This window comes from Taudactylus pleione, unplaced genomic scaffold, assembly GCF_031769625.1.
Source record: "Taudactylus pleione unplaced genomic scaffold, aTauple2 ptg000214l, whole genome shotgun sequence".
Lineage (NCBI taxonomy): Eukaryota > Metazoa > Chordata > Amphibia > Anura > Myobatrachidae > Taudactylus > Taudactylus pleione.
This window is the reverse complement of record NW_028284616.1, coordinates 6,397,327-6,415,896: the sequence shown is the minus strand read 5'-3', so window position 1 is coordinate 6,415,896 and position 18,570 is coordinate 6,397,327. Positions and strand designations below refer to the sequence as shown.

General features: G+C 43.6%; 1 protein-coding gene across 2 annotated transcripts in view; it reads left to right on the top strand.

The window, feature by feature from the left end:
* Positions 1 to 18,570, top strand: part of YJEFN3 (YjeF N-terminal domain containing 3) — a 174,871-nt gene that overhangs the window by 115,098 nt on the left and 41,203 nt on the right. For both annotated transcript variants that reach the window (XM_088478521.1, XM_088478520.1), the window contains exons 2-3: positions 508 to 616; positions 9,820 to 9,930. In XM_088478521.1, the coding sequence (XP_088334647.1) occupies positions 508 to 616; positions 9,820 to 9,930 (220 nt within the window). The remainder of the gene's footprint in view (positions 1 to 507; positions 617 to 9,819; positions 9,931 to 18,570) is intronic.

The following is an 18,570-nucleotide window of genomic DNA, read 5'->3' as shown; positions in this document are numbered from 1 at the left end:
AAATTTGTATATATATACATGAAATTCATTTAGGTTTCATATACACCTTATACACAAAGCCTGAAGGTAATTTTATACAACATTTGTAATACGTTTGTACTTAAATAAAGTTTGTGTACTTTTAACCATCAAAAAGCAAAGGTTTCACTATCTCAGTCATGCTAAAAATATTTTGTATTTCGGAATATTTGGATATGGAAGACTCAACCTGTATTACTATTCGCAGATGTTATGGAAAGCAAATTGCTTTATTATTTAATGAGATAATATTTTTCTACTTAAAACTATTTTTTTTATTTATTTTAATATATATTTCATTTGGTTTTTTTACAAATCTGTACCTGGAAACCGAGATTGGTCTCCCATGCTCAGAAGGGCTTCCAACATTTTTTTTTATATAAAAGCCGTGAAAAAAGAAGTTTGGGGCTATTCCATAGATAGACCCCTAAACCATAAATAGTTTAATTACTGCATTTTTGAGTAACACTTGCCTTTTTTTCACTCTAGCAAACAGGAAGCTGAAGCCTTAGAAGCAGAGTTATTAGAAGACTATCGCTTTGGAAAACAACAACTAATTGAGATTTTGGGACATAGCTGTGCAATGGCAATAACAAAGGTGTGTATAATAATACAGACGGATGCATTTCACCCATTATGTTTACCTAGGTAGCGCTCAATGGGCCTGATTCATAGATGGACGCAGTGCAGATATTTACGCAGTCGAGCAGTATTTTGCTACTGTGCATGTGCGAAAAATCTCAAACTCTTACTGGACACGTGTGAACCAATGTGTGTGATACCATTAGCAATTGTATACAGGATCGCTCACACTTGAGGAGGGGTTTGCGATCCCTTGGCGTTTCAGGGTGGAGACTGGGAGGTGACCTAAAGTGATTGCAAAAAGGGGCTGTCTCATGGGCGTGTTATGGGAGTGTCACGGGCATGTCTGGGAACGCTTCACAGGCCATGTTTAGTTGGATTAGAGTAGATGCTAGGCTACCGCAAATGTGGTGGTGTGACGGAGGTTGCGTAGATGTTGGCGTGTTTACAATCTTCATTGCAAAAGCGAAGGAGGGCATCTCAGCGCTCGTACACCCCATCGCACCATCCAGCACAAAGGGAAGGCCGAGATTAGCATTTGCATATTCCCAAAACTGCTATTGCAAGACTGGTGCATTACCAACCACCTCTGAATCAGGCTCAAATGTTCTTGTGTTCATACATACAAATAAACAGTGACCCACTAGAAATCTGGTTGCATTCACTAATAATGCTCGCCACATATGCTGTGGTTGATAGCCAAACTATCAGATCCGTGGTTGATTTGATAAAGAGTCAGGCATTCAGTGGTGGAATGTTTGGTGGTCAGCCTGCACAGCCATAAAGCACGGAGATCTGGTAACGATATACATACAACTTTCATGTCAACTTAAGTTTAAACTTTGACCACAAGGGAGCCTATTCATTCAGCTCAATGGGCCCGTTACACTTGCGCTAGAACGGGCTTGTTACACATGCGGAAACCCATTCATTATTAAGGACCCGATGTGGCCTCCCCATATTCAATAAACTCCATAAACTTTCAGTTTGTTTGCAGAAACTGATGCCATTTTGTTATTTCCTGGAGGCTGGCTCTTTCCTATTGGTAGGAGTTCTAGATTGCAAAGATCCCTCCACCTCCAGCAACTCTCTCTGTGCGCAAATGAAAGGTAAAAATGTAGGTGTTGGGATCGAGGGAAAAGCAGCTGTTCAGCAACTGGAGCAATACTGAATTGCGCTGATACTTTAGCATCCACCGCCGCAATAGTGGGAAGTTGGATACTTATCTATTGGGGCCAATTGAGTCGCAATAATGAAATGGCCCCAAAGACACCACATTTTCTTAATTTAAATAAATGTTCTCTCAAATCCTTTGTTTAATACTTTTTTCTGTCCTGAAGTAGTCAAATTACAATAATAAATACAATGATGGAATGGCAATGATGCTAATGAATGGACTTAACTGATCTTAGAACATTCAATCACACGTTTTTGGTCTCACACTCCAGCCAATCAGATACACGTTGTTTTGAACCTTTTCATTCATTCATATGCAGCTCAGACAGGATAAAGTTTTCATCTGTAAGGGATATATTTAAATATATATATTTTTTGGATTACAAGTAAAATTATTCTTTAAGTAAAAATGGTAAAGTGATTAGGTGAGTATTTATTTCAATTAAAATAATACAACATTCAGTGTGTTATTTTTCTAAACTATTAGGTTTTTTGTTCATTTTTATTGTTGCTCATTGTTCTACATGTTCCAGTAGGTCCTGGCTGCAGTCATGGGCACACTGGTACTTGCATTTCTACAAGTCTGTTCAAACAATCAATGGCTGCCAGGACTTGCTGGGAATTGCTAGTTCTACAAAGGTACTAAATGATTTTAAGACCTGGTATTAACTGCTTCATGGGTACCAGGATGATCCCCGGAGCTCCTCTGCATATTGCTGGTTCACCTTGGGGAGAAGGGGGTATGAGGGTGCAGATATTTTTGCAAGCCAAATTCACATTGACAATTCTGCCCTGTGTTGGCAAAGCTGGAGTTAAAGGGGCAATACATACGATATTAACAGATCCCCGCAATAATTGCACTGTGTGTGTGGGCGACTGAGGGTAAAATAGCGATCGGTCGGGCATGCCGGATTGTCCAGCATGCCCGTCCGATGCAATATTTTGTGTGTTAAATGTCGGACGCATCGGGCAGTGTATGTCCAGCCGTGACCGACAGACAGACATTTCCCCTGTCCCTTCCCAAGGAAGGAATGGGGAAATGTCTCCTCCCGGGGGTGGAACTCAGATATCCGGGCCAATACACTGTGAGATATCTCAGTGTATGCAGGATGACAGGCTGCCAGATAAAATGTCCAGCATATGATTCACAATCTGACAAAGAGATTCCATGCTGCAGGTCTCTCTGTTGTAATGTGACTTATCTGACAAAGAGATTCCATGCTGCGGGTCTCTCTGTTGTAATGTGACTGATCTGACAAAGAGATTCCATGCTGCAGGTCTCTCTATTGTAATGTGACTATTCTGACAAAGAGATTCCATGCTGCGGGTCTCCCTGTTGTAATGTGACTTATATGACAATGAGATTCCATGCTGCCGGTCTCTCTGTTGTAATGTGACTAATCTGACAAAGAGATTCCATGCTGCGGGTCTCTCTGTTGTAATGTGACTAATCTGACAAAGAGATTCCATGCTGCGGGTCTCCCTGTTGTAATGTGACTAATCTGACAAAGAGATTCCATGCTGCCGGTCTCCCTGTTGTAATGTGACTAATCTGACAAAGAGATTCCATGCTGCGGGTCTCTCTGTTGTAATGTGACTAATCTGACAAAGAGATTCCATGCTGCGGGTCTCCCTGTTGTAATGTGACTAATCTGACAAAGATAGTCCATGCTGCCGGTCTCTCTGTTGTAATGTGACTATTCTGACAAAGAGATTCCATGCTGCAGGTCTCTCTGTTGTAATGTGACTAATCTGACAAAGAGATTCCATGCTGTGGGTCTCTCTGTTGTAATGTGACTATTCTGACAAAGAGATTCCATGCTGCCGGTCTCCCTGTTGTAATGTGACTAATCTGACAAAGAGATTCCATGCAGCCGGTCTCCCTGTTCTAATGTGACAAATCTGACAAAGAGATTCCATGCTGCGGGTCTCTCTGTTGTAATGTGACTAATCTGACAAAGAGATTCCATGCTGCGGGTCTCCCTGTTGTAATGTGACTAATCTGACAAAGATAGTCTATGCTGCCAGTCTCTCTGTTGTAATGTGACTATTCTGACAAAGAGATTCCATGCTGCAGGTCTCTCTGTTGTAATGTGACTAATCTGACAAAGAGATTCCATGCTGCCGGTCTCCCTGTTGTAATGTGACTTATATGACAATGAGATTCCATGCTGCCGGTCTCTCTGTTGTAATGTGACTATTCTAACAAAGAGATTCCATGCTGCGGGTCTCCCTGTTGAAATGTGACTTATCTGACAAAGAGATTCCGTGCTGGAATCTCTTTGTCAGATTAGTCACATTACAACAGAGAGACCGGCAGCATGGAATCTCGTTGTCAGATAAGTCCCATTACAACAGGGAGACCCGCAGCATAGAATCTTTTTGTCAGATAAGTCACATTACAACAGGGAGACCCGCAGCATGGAATCTCTTTGTCAGAATAGTCACATTACAACAGAGAGACCGGCAGCATGGACTATCTTTGTCAGATTAGTCACATTACAACAGAGAGACCTGCAGCATGGAATCTCTTTGTCAGATTAGTCACATTACTACAGGGAGACCAGGAGCATGGAATTTCTTTGTCAGATTAGTCACATTACAACAGAGAGACTGGCAGCATGGAATCTCATTGTCAGATAAGTCACATTACAACAGGGAGACCCGCAGCATAGAATCTCTTTGTCAGATTAGTCACATTACAACAGAGAGACCCGCGGCATGGAATCTCTTTGTCAGATAAGTCACATTACAACAGGGAGACCCGCAGCATGGAATCTCTTTCTCAGAATAGTCACATTACAACACAGAGACCGGCAGCATGGAATCTCATTGTCAGATAAGTCACATTACAACAGGGAAACCCGCAGCATGGAATCTCTTTGTCACATTAGTCACATTACAACAGAGAGACCGGCAGCATGGACTATCTTTTTCAGATTAGTCACATTACAACAGAGAGACCGGCAGCATGGAATCTCTTTGTCAGATTAGTCACATTACAACAGAGAGACCGGCAGCATGGAATCTCTTTGTCAGATTAGTCACATTACAACAGAGAGACCCGCAGCATGGAATCTCATTGTCAGAATAGTCACATTACAACAGAGAGACCGGCAGCATGGAATCTCTTTGTCAGATTAGTCACATTACAACAGAGAGACCAGGAGCATGGAATCTCTTTGTCAGATTAGTCACATTACAACAGAGAGACCGGTAGCATGGAATCTCATTGTCAGATAAGTCACATTACAACAGGGAGACCCGCAGCATAGAATCTCTTTGTCAGACTAGTCACATTACAACAGATCTGACAAAGATAGTCCATGCTGCCGGTCTCTCTGTTGTAATGTGACTAATCTGACAAAGAGATTCCATGCTGCGGGTCTCCCTGTTGTAATGTGACTAATCTGACAAAGATAGTCTATGCTGCCGGTCTCTCTGTTGTAATGTTACTATTCTGACAAAGAGATTCCATGCTGCAGGTCTCTCTGTTGTAATGTGACTAATCTGACAAAGAGATTCCATGCTGCGGGTCTCTCTGTTGTAATGTGACTATTCTGACAAAGAGATTCCATGCTGCCGGTCTCCCTGTTGTAATGTGACTTATATGACAATGAGATTCCATGCTGCCGGTCTCTCTGTTGTAATGTGACTATTCTGACAAAGAGATTCCATGCTGTGGGTCTTCCTGTTGTAATGTGACTTATCTGACAAAGAGATTCCATGCTGCGGGTCTCTCTGTTGTAATGTGACTAATCTGACAAAGAGATTCTATGCTGCGGGTCTCCCTGTTGTAATGTGACTATTCTGACAAAGAGATTCCATTCTGCGGGTCTCCCTGTTGTAATGTGACTTATCTGACAAAAAGATTCTATGCTGCGGGTCTCCCTGTTGTAATGTGACTTATCTGACAATGAGATTCCATGCTGCCGGTCTCTCTGTTGTAATGTGACTAATCTGACAAAGAGATTCCATGCTCCTGGTCTCTCTGTTGTAATGTGACTAATCTGACAAAGAGATTCCATGCTCCTGGTCTCTCTGTTGTAATGTGACTAATCTGACAAAGAGATTCCATGCTGCAGGTCTCTCTGTTGTAATGTGACTAATCTGACAAAGTTAGTCCATGCTGCCGGTCTCTCTGTTGTAATGTGACTAATCTGACAAAGAGATTCCATGCTGCGGGTCTCCCTGTTGTAATGTGACTAATCTGACAAAGATAGTCTATGCTGCGGGTCTCCCTGTTGTAATGTGACTAATCTGACAAAGATAGTCCATGCTGCCGGTCTCTCTGTTGTAATGTGACTTATCTGACAATGAGATTCCATGCTGCCGGTCTCTCTGTTGTAATGACTATTCTGACAAAGAGATTCCATGCTGCAGGTCTCTCTGTTGTAATGTGACTAATCTGACAAAGAGATTCCATGCTGCGGGTCTCTCTGTTGTAATGTGACTATTCTGACAAAGAGATTCCATGCTGCCGGTCTCCCTGTTGTAATGTGACTTATATGACAATGAGATTCCATGCTGCCGGTCTCTGTGTTGTAATGTGACTATTCTGAGAAAGAGATTCCATGCTGCGGGTCTCCCTGTTGTAATGTGACTTATCTGACAAAGAGATTCCATGCCGCGGGTCTCTCTGTTGTAATGTGACTAATCTGACAAAGAGATTCTATGCTGCGGGTCTCCCTGTTGTAATGTGACTTATCTGACAATGAGATTCCATGCTGCCAGTCTCTCTGTTGTAATGTGACTAATCTGACAAAGAAATTCCATGCTCCTGGTCTCCCTGTAGTAATGTGACTAATCTGACAAAGAGATTCCATGCTGCAGGTCTCTCTGTTCTAATGTGACTAATCTGACAAAGATAGTCCATGCTGCCGGTCTCTCTGTTGTAATGTGACTATTCTGACAAAGAGATTCCATGCTGCGGGTCTCCCTGTTGTAATGTGACTTATCTGACAAAGAGATTCCATGCTGCCGGTCTCTCTGTTGTAATGTGACTAATCTGACAAAGAGATTCCATGCTGCCGGTCTCTCTGTTGTAATGTGACTAATCTGACAAAGAGATTCTATGCTGCCGGTCTCTCTGTTGTAATGTGACTATTCTGACAAAGAGATTCCATGCTGCGGGTTTCCCTGTTGTAATGTGACTAATCTGACAATGAGATTCCATGCTGCCGGTCTCTCTGTTGTAATGTGACTATTCTGACAAAGAGATTCCATGCTGCGGGTCTCTCTGTTGTAATGTGACTAATCTGACAATGAGATTCCATGCTGCGGGTCTCTCTGTTGTAATGTGACTATTCTGACAAAGATATTCCATGCTGCCGGTCTCTCTGTTGTAATGTGACTAATCTGACAAAGAGATTCCGTGCTGCCGGTCTCTCTGTTGTAATGTGACTAATCTGACAAAGAGATTCCATGCTGCCTGTCTCTCTGTTGTAATGTGACTAATCTGAGAAAGAGATTCTATGCTGCCGGTCTCTCTGTTGTAATGTGACTATTCTGACAAAGAGATTCCATGCTGCGGGTTTCCCTGTTGTAATGTGACTAATCTGACAATGAGATTCCATGCTGCCGGTCTCTCTGTTATAATATGACTATTCTGACAAAGAGATTCCATGCTGCGGGTCTCTCTGTTGTAATGTGACTATTCTGACAAAGAGATTCCATGCTGCCGGTCTCTCTGTTGTAATGTGACTATTCTGACAAAGAGATTCCATGCTGCGGGTCTCTCTGTTGTAATGTGACTAATCTGACAAAGAGATTCCATGCTGCCGGTCTCTCTGTTGTAATGTGACTATTCTGACAAAGAGATTCCATGCTGCGGGTCTCCCTGTTGTAATGTGACTAATCCAATCTGATATTGCCAAGTGTTTGCTGTTGTTTTTTGTGGGGGTCACACAGTTTATCCCCCTTTAGCTTTACCATCTAAGGCTACAACATTGACAATAGCTACTTGTTATTTTAAGGGTGGTGTACATTGTTTTCATAATAATAATAATAATAATAATAATAATAATAATAATAATAATAATAATAATAATAATAAATACAATTATTATTATTATATATATTTTTAGCAATAAACCAGTATTGATGGATACTGCATTTTATCATTATTAGCATGTATTTTAATAACGGGCCTTTTGGAGTCACAAAAGATGCACCTCATAACAGGTATATCTGGAGATACTGTACATAACTTGCATGCCCCAAATACACCATAGGGGGGCAAGTGCAAGCTATATTTCATTCTAAATTTTACGTTATTTTACTGCACATACGCAATAAAACAAAGCATGTTTATGCTGTCCAGGTTTAAATCGGGGCCAGGGGATTTACCATGGGCTCTTAGCTCCGGATTAAGGGCCTGATTCATTACGGATCGCAACTGCGAATGCAATATCGATTGCGCACGCAGTCGCAGCACTACATAAGGACGCCCACTTTACATTACACACATCCGTAATGTTTAGCAAGACTGCGAAACCATTGGTACAATCGAGTACCATCGCAGCCTCACGCACACTTGTATAAGCCCTGACCGTACTGAGAAATTGCTAACTTCATCGCACGCTGTCAGGCCTCAGGCTGCGTAGGGCATCACAGTGGATAATTTATACACGCCTCTGCAACAGCGTTCAAACGAGCAGATATGTTATTGTATAAAGCAGCAGAAAAAGTGAATCCAAATATTTGCAAATCTGCTTATCTCTTTGGGAGCATAATGAGTGGATATCTTTATAATAATTAGTCAACGTACCCATGTTTAAGACTGTAATCCGGATACAATTCACTGAGGAAAGATAGCCCTAATTTGGGAATAATGTAATGGGATCAACAACAAAACAGAATGCCAGCTGTATTAGTCTATCAGGCGTATGAGTAGAAATATCTGTAGCAAAATTTAGTTATCAGCTTCTCCAAATAGAGTGGGAGCCTTCTGAGGGTGGTCCAGCTGTGAAATAGGGGGCACTGTTAGCAATGTTGCAGAAAAATGAGATCTGCACAAATTGAGTTATCAGCTTCTGCGTTTCCCGACCACCCCCCCGTCACCACCCACAAATGCCACTTCCTGTCAATCACTCTGCCATGGGTCTACGTAGCCGCTGCGATCGCAGTGGCTGGTTCGTGCACACGCACTGTAATGCATATGCATGCGCAGTATGCTACAATCGGCCGATTGCGTGCATATTAACAACTTCATTCCTTGCTAAATCAGGCCCTAAGTACCAAGAGCTATTCAATTATATTCCACAGTAAGCAGCTGTAAGAACCTGGGATCAGAAATCCGCATTAAGTGCACCCTCTGAGCAAACAGCGAGCAGTAACTGAATAGCTTCAGGCTCTTACTCTGGTGCGAAAAAGCCATGATAAGTCCCGCAGCTAACTGAACTCCCCCCTTAATGTTGAAGTCTAATTCATTAGCATTGTTTAATATACTTAGAGTACTTTCTGTAAGGCATCTCCCTGAATAGTCTTCGCGTTTAAAATCTCTGCCAAATAAACCTGGGACATCATTATTATTATTATCATTATCCTTTACTTATATGGCGCCACAAGTGTTCTGCAGCGCCTTACATAGTACATAATACATAATAAACTAATAGGTGAACAAGAAACAAGTAACTTACAGTACATTACAGTGCAGGACAAGGACACAATTTATATACATTGCTGAAATAGTGATTAAAGCACTCACAATAAGCTGCCGGGAGTTGGCAGTCACGTGTAAGGTGCCCTATGGGGAGTAGAGAGTAGAAGAAAATGTAAAGAGAAGCACATGAGGGAAGAGGTTCCTGCTCATGAGAGCTTACATTCTAAGGGGAACTGATTAGAATGTTGATTACACAATAAATAAACTTATGTCCTGCTGCATATTGGAACTAGCAATAGGAGCCCTATTATTATTATTATTATTATTATTTTGTATTCTTTATCATAATCTTTCCTTACAGTAAGCATGTTCCTCTACTGCTATGTCTTAGGTGTAAGTATTATTTATTTATGAATAACAGATCTTCTTTTATTTGACAGGTATATCCGTTGCAAACACTTCCTAAAAAACAGCCAACTGTTTTGATCATTTGTGGTTCGGAACAGAATGGTGCTATTGGCCTGGTATGTGCCCGAAATCTGCGCATCTTTGTAAGTAGCCTTTTAAAATAAATAAACTAACTAGACAATAATGGGCAACTAATTATTTCTGAACACAATTTTTGGGTGGGTGAATTGGTAGAGGGCACACACGAGTATTTCAAAACTGTAGCTTAGTGTTCATTTTATTGGCCGATGTTTTTCCCAAAACTACCAACACTCATATATTTGCCCAATCTTACTGTCTGCATGTATTAAATAAGCAGTTGTTTGGGGTGAGTTTTATTCTCCTTGAAGAGCCGCCAGACATCACTGTGATGTTCAGCCACACAAGTCAGCGCATATTACGGCAAGGTATCTCTGCTTGCTTTCCTGAGCAACTCAGTGGGGTGTGAGATAAAAAGTGCAGCTCAATCACTGCCTTCACAGACATTCTGGAGACACTCCACAGTACATTGCGGATGTTAGGACTGAGGGCCTGATTCAGAGCCGGACACTCTGACCAGAGCGCTCGCTCTGAATCAGGGCCCTCCTACCTAAACTTGGAGCGGCCTCCTGGCCGCTCGCATAGCTGTGGGTGACCACCCACAGCATATGCGAGCGGCCAAAAAGATGGTCACGATGGTCAAGACCATCGCGACCATCGGGCTTGCGACGAGACCCTGCGGTAGGGTCTCGGTGACCGCAAGCCCTGGAGTGATTTTGGCTCTATCAGAGCCAAAATCACTCCCACTGACATCACTAGTGATGTCAGTGGGGCCGGACCCAGACGGTAGGCGTTCCCATGGGAACGCCTCCGTCTGGCAGCTACGCCCCCGGCACGCCCACCAAAGGGGGCGTGCTGTCACTCACCATCGACAGCACGCCCCCTTTGGTGCGAGACCCGGAGCGACTGCTTCCCCGTCGCTAGCCGGGTCTCGCCCATGCGCACGACGGAGCAGCCTCCGTCGTGCGCATGCGCACTAGGGCATCATCGACCCGCTTGCGAACGCTCAGCGCTCGCGAGCGGGTCTGAATCAGGCCCTGATTTTCTTGTGGACCCGGGGTGGTAATAGGAGCAGACACCTGAACAGATTTAAATGTAAAAGTGGGTTTTTTAATGGGTGAACTTGAAGACATGTACACGGATAATATAAAGTCCTGAATATAGATGGGGAGGTGATGACTAGAAACTGAAGTGAAGTAAGAGTGGGTAATGTCGAGATAGTGACAGAAATAATATAAAGTCTTTGTAATCCAAATGATTACTGCGAGGCTGCAGACGGAATATCAGGTAACAAATTGATACTGGTGAGATGAAATTCAGAGAGGTTATGGAGTAGTTGAATAGTAGGAGCAGTTGGTTAACTGATGAGTAGTACTGAGATGGCTCAGTGTAGAAACTGGATTAGCTGCAGAGAGCTAGGTAAGTGGAGGCAGTGTAGGCACAAGGTTAATTGCACAGTCAGGTCTTTTGGCAGGGAGAGGGTTAATAGAAGGTGCAGGGTGGTTCCAGCAGGAGACTGGGAGCAGGCAGAGTGATGCAGGCTGCTTGGAAGCTGGGATCCAGCAAGAGCACAGGCGAGCACGGAACAGACAGGTCTCAGGACCACATGAACTCTCTCACAGCATGCACTGTGAAACACGTTGCACTGGGAACTATGGGGAGCTCTGAACTCCCTTAAGTACTCAGTGCAGGATCGTGAATGGTCAATAGAGAGCATGTGACATGCCAGGATTGGAGCAAATATGTCACATGACCAGAAGCAAGATGGTGGCGCCCATACCAGAATGGAATGGAAACACCACCAGGCTTACCCCAGTCAGAATGACACAGTGTCTGCGGAACACCTCACACAGCCAATGCCTGCCGCCAGACACCAGCCCCTCTGCCGGAAGGACCACGCCACAGTGCCCTCACAGGTAATACCTATCGTCCCCTATGCTGGGAAACCCTGGTGGTGACAGCGGAGTATTGAAACGCCCTATGTACATCCGTGACCACTTGTGAGGAATGAATCAGTGATAGCTTTGTCTAACTTGCTGTAGATTGATTAGTCATCTGCTGATTTGTTGCCATGTGAGACAGAATTATAGACTACAAACAAACATACAATATAACAACCTTCCATAGTAGGCCGTGTGACTTCTATGGGGCACTATACCAGTAGGAAAGCCAGTTTCTCTGGGCATTCCTCTTAGTAAGACAGCAATAACACATGACCGCAAAGATGAGAATATACACTGCAGTAAGTATACTGGGCCTGATTCAGAGACTTAAGGTATTGGCACAGCCATTGCATCTTTGTACTCCGTTCATGATTTCTTTCTGTCCGTGCTCACATTTATGGAAAGGGTTAATACTCATGCCACCCGTTCCTGTACTCCCCTCTAATGAATATGGGGAATTATGGACCGCTGCCATGCCTGGCACAGTACGACTGACATACACACACCTGGGGCCTCAGGGAGCAGGTGCAGGCTTACTGGAATCCCAGCTGGGAGATCTTGTTTTATGCAAGGACTGCAGCAATGTGCTAAGAGCTCTACACTGATTAATCAGATTATCTTTACTAAATTATTTACCAGATCATTTCTATTTTGGAGAAATGGTGACTATTTCACAGGAGGTTTTTAAATATTGTCACAGCAGTACCCAACCCAGCAGACATTGTCTTGGCAGCTTAATAACATTGTTTCTGGAATATATTAGCATTATCCTCACATTGCACATGCACTTAATATCTACAATTTATAAAAGTATGGTGCCTGTTATAGAAATAACAGCTATTAGTGGTAACTGAAAGGTCACTTATATTTTTATTTACTGTACTATCGATTCCTACCTATCTATACACTCTAAAATGTCGCTATTTAGCGTAATAAGTCGCACCAGAAATAATTTCTCTTCAGACTTTGATTGTGTTTCCAAAGCACAAAAAGTTATTATTCACCAAAAAACATAGTTACACGATGTGATCTAAATACAATTAGCGCAAACAAATTATACAATCACAAGATGTAGTCGATACATACGCAAGCGCACAGGTCCCAGTTACAGTCATCAATCCAGAGGTCTGTGGTCATCCCAGAGAATGGCTACTAACTGGGACCGGTACACAGGCTATATACCCTAACAGATCATGATAACAACAATGTAGACAGACAACATAATTCCATTGGTTCTTGCTCTTGGTCTTTGTAGTACGCTGTAGTTCATAGGGCAGTTCACTAGGCGTATGTCTCAATTCTCCAGATTACATTGTCGTTCTTTAATTGATTTAAATTAGATAGAGACACTACATTACAGTGTATACATTGTAACCAATAATTTCCTATATTCCATAACCATCGAACGCAAGATGCGACTCCCTCGCTGATAGGTTCAGATATCTGGAAATAAACAGTGTGTCAGTTTAGTACCAAACATGCCATGTCTATCATGTTGTATACCATAAATATTAAATACGTACATTTTATATCATAATTAATAACGTTAATATAAACTAGGGATGTGCAGGCTCGGATAGGTTCGAGTTTGCACGTGGAGTTCGGATTTTTCCCTCCAAAAAAACGGAACTCAGAACGAGGCAAAACGTCATCTTACATGGACGAACATCATCATTCCTGGTCTTTTGTCCAGGAATGATGATGTTCGTCCATGTAAGATGACGTTTTGCCTCGTTCTGAGTTCCGTTTTTTTGGAGGGAAAAATCCGAACTCCACGTGCAAACTCGAACCTATCCGAGCCTGCACATCCCTAATATAAACCATAATGTGCAGGAACCTTTTATGAGTGCGTGTATATTTATGATTATATGTAAGTATGCATAGTGTGTCTTCATGCAGCGGAAAAAGGTGCGTTGTGTGTTTCTATTTATAATTGCAACTGTATATCTGTGTGCATGCATTGTGGATACCCATGTGATCGTTTAAGTGTATATATATTTACATATATACATACATATATATACATACACACACACACACACATATATATATATATATATATATATACATACATACACACATTCACATATATATATCCTCAAACTGGTCATTATTTATTTTACTTCTGTCTGGACTAAAAGAATGAAAGACAATAGGGTTTTGCCCTGTTCATGGATGGAGCAAGCCTTGGCAAACAATCTGATAATTTTAACAAAAGACTCCCCTAATACAACATAAATACGTCAGCATTAGATATTTGTTAACAATAGCTACACGTCTGGCAATTGTTTATTAATCTACATTTAGGACACTTCAATTGTGCATATCAGTGTCTGGGTTATATTTCAATTGCCGCAGACATACCGTGTATATATTTGAAGTAAACACTCACAGTATCTTTGTGTATTCTTGATTATTTGTTACAGACATGTCTACAAGACAAGTCTGTCATTGCTGAATATATGAAGTCTTTAAATATATATATTTATATATGTGTATCAGTGCGTATGGGGTATGATAGGGTTTTAAACAGTATGCAGTGGTAATGCGATCGCACGATGCTAATAATAGCATATTAGCATCACACACCATGGTTTCATGCTGACGACGCAAGATGGCATCATCAGAGGCAACCTAAAATGGCGTCGCTCAATATTAATTTTAAGATCTGGTCTCAGCCAATCATCCGGCTTCGACAGTACATAAATGTGTAATAAGCCAAGATCAATAAATATAATAATCGTGTACGGATTGGGTATGTTAACTCTGTCGGGATCCCGAGAGGGTTAACACACCGGCACTTGTTGGTTGGTATGCTAATCCTCCCCCTCTCCCTACACTAGCCCTCCCTATGGGCCTGATTCTGAATTGGATGCAGTGGTGATGCACAATGGGTACATTTTTTATTCTTCTGCTCATGTGTCCAGATAGCGTGCGCCCAAAGTTGAGCTGAGATTGAAGCACACTTGAGACGTACAGTTTCAGAAATGTTTTGAAAATGTGTTTGGCGTTTTTGCTGGGCAGCAAGAGGGAGATGGCTTAGCAGACACATGGACATAGTCCGTCGTTATGGGCTTATTTTGGTAGTGTCGCAGGTGTGTTGCGGATAGTGGTTGCGTGCTGAGGGCCTTATTCAGAGATGTATGCAAACCCGATGGTTTATGTACATCTGTGATGGTGTGACATCTGTGCAGATCTCATTCTGCAAGATTGCTAGCAGTGCCCCTTATGCCACAGCTGGACCACCCTCAAAGGCTCCCATTCTATTTGGAGAAGCTAATAACTCAATTTTGCTACAGGTATTTCTACTCATACGCCTGATAGATAGACTAATACAGCTGGCCTTTGGTTTTGTTGTTGATCCCATTAACTTATTCTCAAATTAGGGTTATCTTTCCTCATAGTGAATTCTGGATTATGTATTCAGATTAGGGGTGTGCACCGGCCACTTTTCGTGTTTTGTGTTTTGGTTTTGGATCTGGATCTTTCTTCGTGTTTTGGATCTGGATTGGTTTTGCCAAAACCACCCTTCCGTGTTTTGGGTTCTGGGTTTTGTGTTTTGGATCTGTATTTTTTTTTTAAAAAGCATAAAAACAGCTAAAATCACAGAATTTGTTGGTTTCTCTGCTCCTATGCTATTATTAACCTCAATAACCTTAATTTCCACTCATTTCCAGTCTATTCTGAACACCTCACACCTCACAATAGTGTTTTCATGTCCAAAAGGTTGCACCGAGGTAGCTGGATGACTATGCTAAGCGACACGAGTGGGCGGCACAAACACGTGACCCATCTAGGAGTGACACTGCAGTGGCAGACAGGATGGCAGTTAGAAAAACTAGGCCCCAAACTGTACATAATGCAAAGAAAAAAAAGAAGTGCAAGATGGAATTGTCCTTGGGCCCTCCCACCCACCCTTATGTTGTATAAACAGGACATGCACACTTTAACAAATCAATCATTTCAGCGCCAGGGTCTGCCACACAACTGTGGCTGAAATGATTGGTTCGTTTGGGCCCCCACAAAACAAGCTGGCAATTAATGTGTCCCTGCACAAACTGGCTCTACGGAGGCAAGATGTCATCCTCATCCTCCTCATCCACCGATTCCTCACCCTCTTCAGTGTGTACATCCTCATCCTCACAAAGTATTAACTCGTCCCCACTTGAATCCACCACCACAGGTCCCTCTGTACCTTCTGGAGGCTGGTCTCCCTGGAAGAGCTGATAATTCATTTTGATGAACATCATCTTCTCCACATTCTGTGGAAGCAACCTCCTACGCCTTTCGCTGACAAGGTTCCCGGCTGCACTAAACACTCTTTCGGAGTACACACTGGAGGGGGGGCAACTCAGGTAAAATAGAGCCAGCTTGTACAGGGGCCTCCAAATTGCCTCTTTTTCCTGCCAGTACAGGTATGGACTGTCTGACATGCCTACTTGGATGCTGTCACCGATGTAATCCTCCACCATTCTGTCAATGGTGACAGTATCATATGCAGTGACAGTAGACATGTCAGAAATTGTTGCCAGGTCCTTCAGTCCGGACCAGATGTCCAAACTTGGTCCTGCCTGCCCTGCATCACCGCCAGCGGGTTGCTTAGGATACCTAAGTTTTTTCCTGGCAGCCCCAGTTGCGGGAGAAAATGAAGAAGGAGCCGTTGACGTGTCACGTTCCGCTTCAGCTGACAGTGTGTTCACCAGCAGGTCTTTGCACCTCTGCAGGCTTGTGTCGGCCGGAAAGAGAGACACCACATAGGCTTTAAACCTAGGATCAAGCACGGTGGCCAAAATGTAGTGGTCTGATTTCAACAGATTGACCACCCTGGAATCCTGGCAAAGCGAATGAAGGGCTTCATCCACAAGTCCCACATGCCGAGCGGAATCGCTCCGTCTTAGCTCCTCCTTCACTTTCTCCAGCTGCTTCTGCAAAAGCCTGATGAGGGGAATGACCTGACTCAAGCTGGCTGTGTCTGAACTGACTTCACGTGTGGCAAGTTCGAAGGGCTGGAGAACCTTGCACAACACGGAAATCATTCTCCACTGCGCTTGAGTCAGGTGCATACCCCCTCCTTTGCCTATGTCATAGGTGGATGTATAGGCTTGTATGGCCTTTTGCTGCTCCTCCATCCTCTGAAGCATATAGAGGGTTGAGTTCCACCGCGTCACAACCTCTTGCTTCAGGTGATGGCGGGGCAGGTTCAAGAGTGTTTGCTGGCGCTCCAGTCTTCGGCACGCAGTCGCTGAATGGCGAAAGTGGCCAGAAATTTTTTGGGCCACCCAAAGCGTCTCCTGCACGCCCCTGTCGCTTTTCAGAAAATTCTGCACCACCAAGTTTATTGTGTGAGCAAAACATGGGACGTGCTGGAATTTGCCCAGATGTAATGCCCGCACAATATTGGTGGCGTTGTCAGATATCACAAATCCCCAGGAGAGTCTAAGTGGGGTAAGCCACTGGGCGATGATTTCCCTCAGTTTCTCTAAGAGGTTGTCGGCGGTGTGCCTCTTACTGAAACCGGTGATGCACAGCGTAGCCTGCCTTGTAATGAGCTGGCGTTTCTGAGATGCTGCTACTGGTGACGCTGCTGCTGTTGCTGCGTAAGGTGATACATCTACCCAGTGGGCTGTCACAGTCATATAGTCCTTAGTCTGCCCTGTTCCACTTGTCCACATGTCCGTGGTTAAGTGGACATTGTGTACAACGGCATTTTTCAGGACACTGAGGACACTTTTTCTGACGTTTCTGTACAGTCTCGGTATCGCCTGCCTAGTGAAGTGGAATCTAGACGGGATTTGGAACCGGGGACACACTACCTCCATCAATTGTCTAAATCCCACTGCACTAATGGCGGATACCGGACGCACGTCTAACACCAACATAGCAGTCAAGGCCTCAGTTATACGTTTTGCTTCAGGATGACTGCTGTCGTACTTCATCCTCCTCGCTAAGGACTGTTGGAGGGTCAATTGTTTAGTAAAAGTAGTGGTGTTCCTACTTCCTCTCTGGGATGATGAACGACTCCCAGCAGCAGCAACAGCAGCAGCGGCAGCAGTAGGCGTAGCAATGCAGGATCCTCCAGAGGAATCCCGGATAGGAGAGTCAGTCATGCCAGTGACATGGCCTGCAGGACTACTTCCGATCCTGACTAAGGAGGAAATTGACGAGGAGGGAGTTGACGGTGTGGTTTGCAGGCGCTTGGATACAACAGGACAACGGGATTTAGGTGTCCCTGGACTGCTTACGGTCTTAGCCAAAGTTTCTGAACTTGACAGTAACTTTTTATGAACGCGCTGCAGGTGCCGTATAAGGGAGGATGTTCCTAGGTGGTTGACGTCCCTACCCCTACTTATTTCACCTTTACATATGGTACATATGGCAAGACAGTTGTTGTCCGGATTTGGATAGAAATATTGCCAGACCAAAGAGGTGGAATGTTTGGTCTTCTGCCCAGGCATGACCGTGATGGGCTTTTTCATCCCACGGACAACAACTGTCTCCCCCGGAGCCTGATTTAAACAAACCACATCACCATCAGAATCCTCCTCGCCAACTTCCTCCTCAGCGCCAGCTACACCAGTATCCTCATCCTGTTGTACTTCAACAGTGACATCTTCAATTTGCATATCAGCAAGTGGACTGTGGGTGCTCCTTTCAGCACTTGCAGGGGGCGTGCAAATGGTGGAAAGAGCCACCTCTTCCCGTCCAGTGCTGGGAAGGTCAGGCATCGCAACCACCACCACACTTGGACTCTCCTTGGGGATT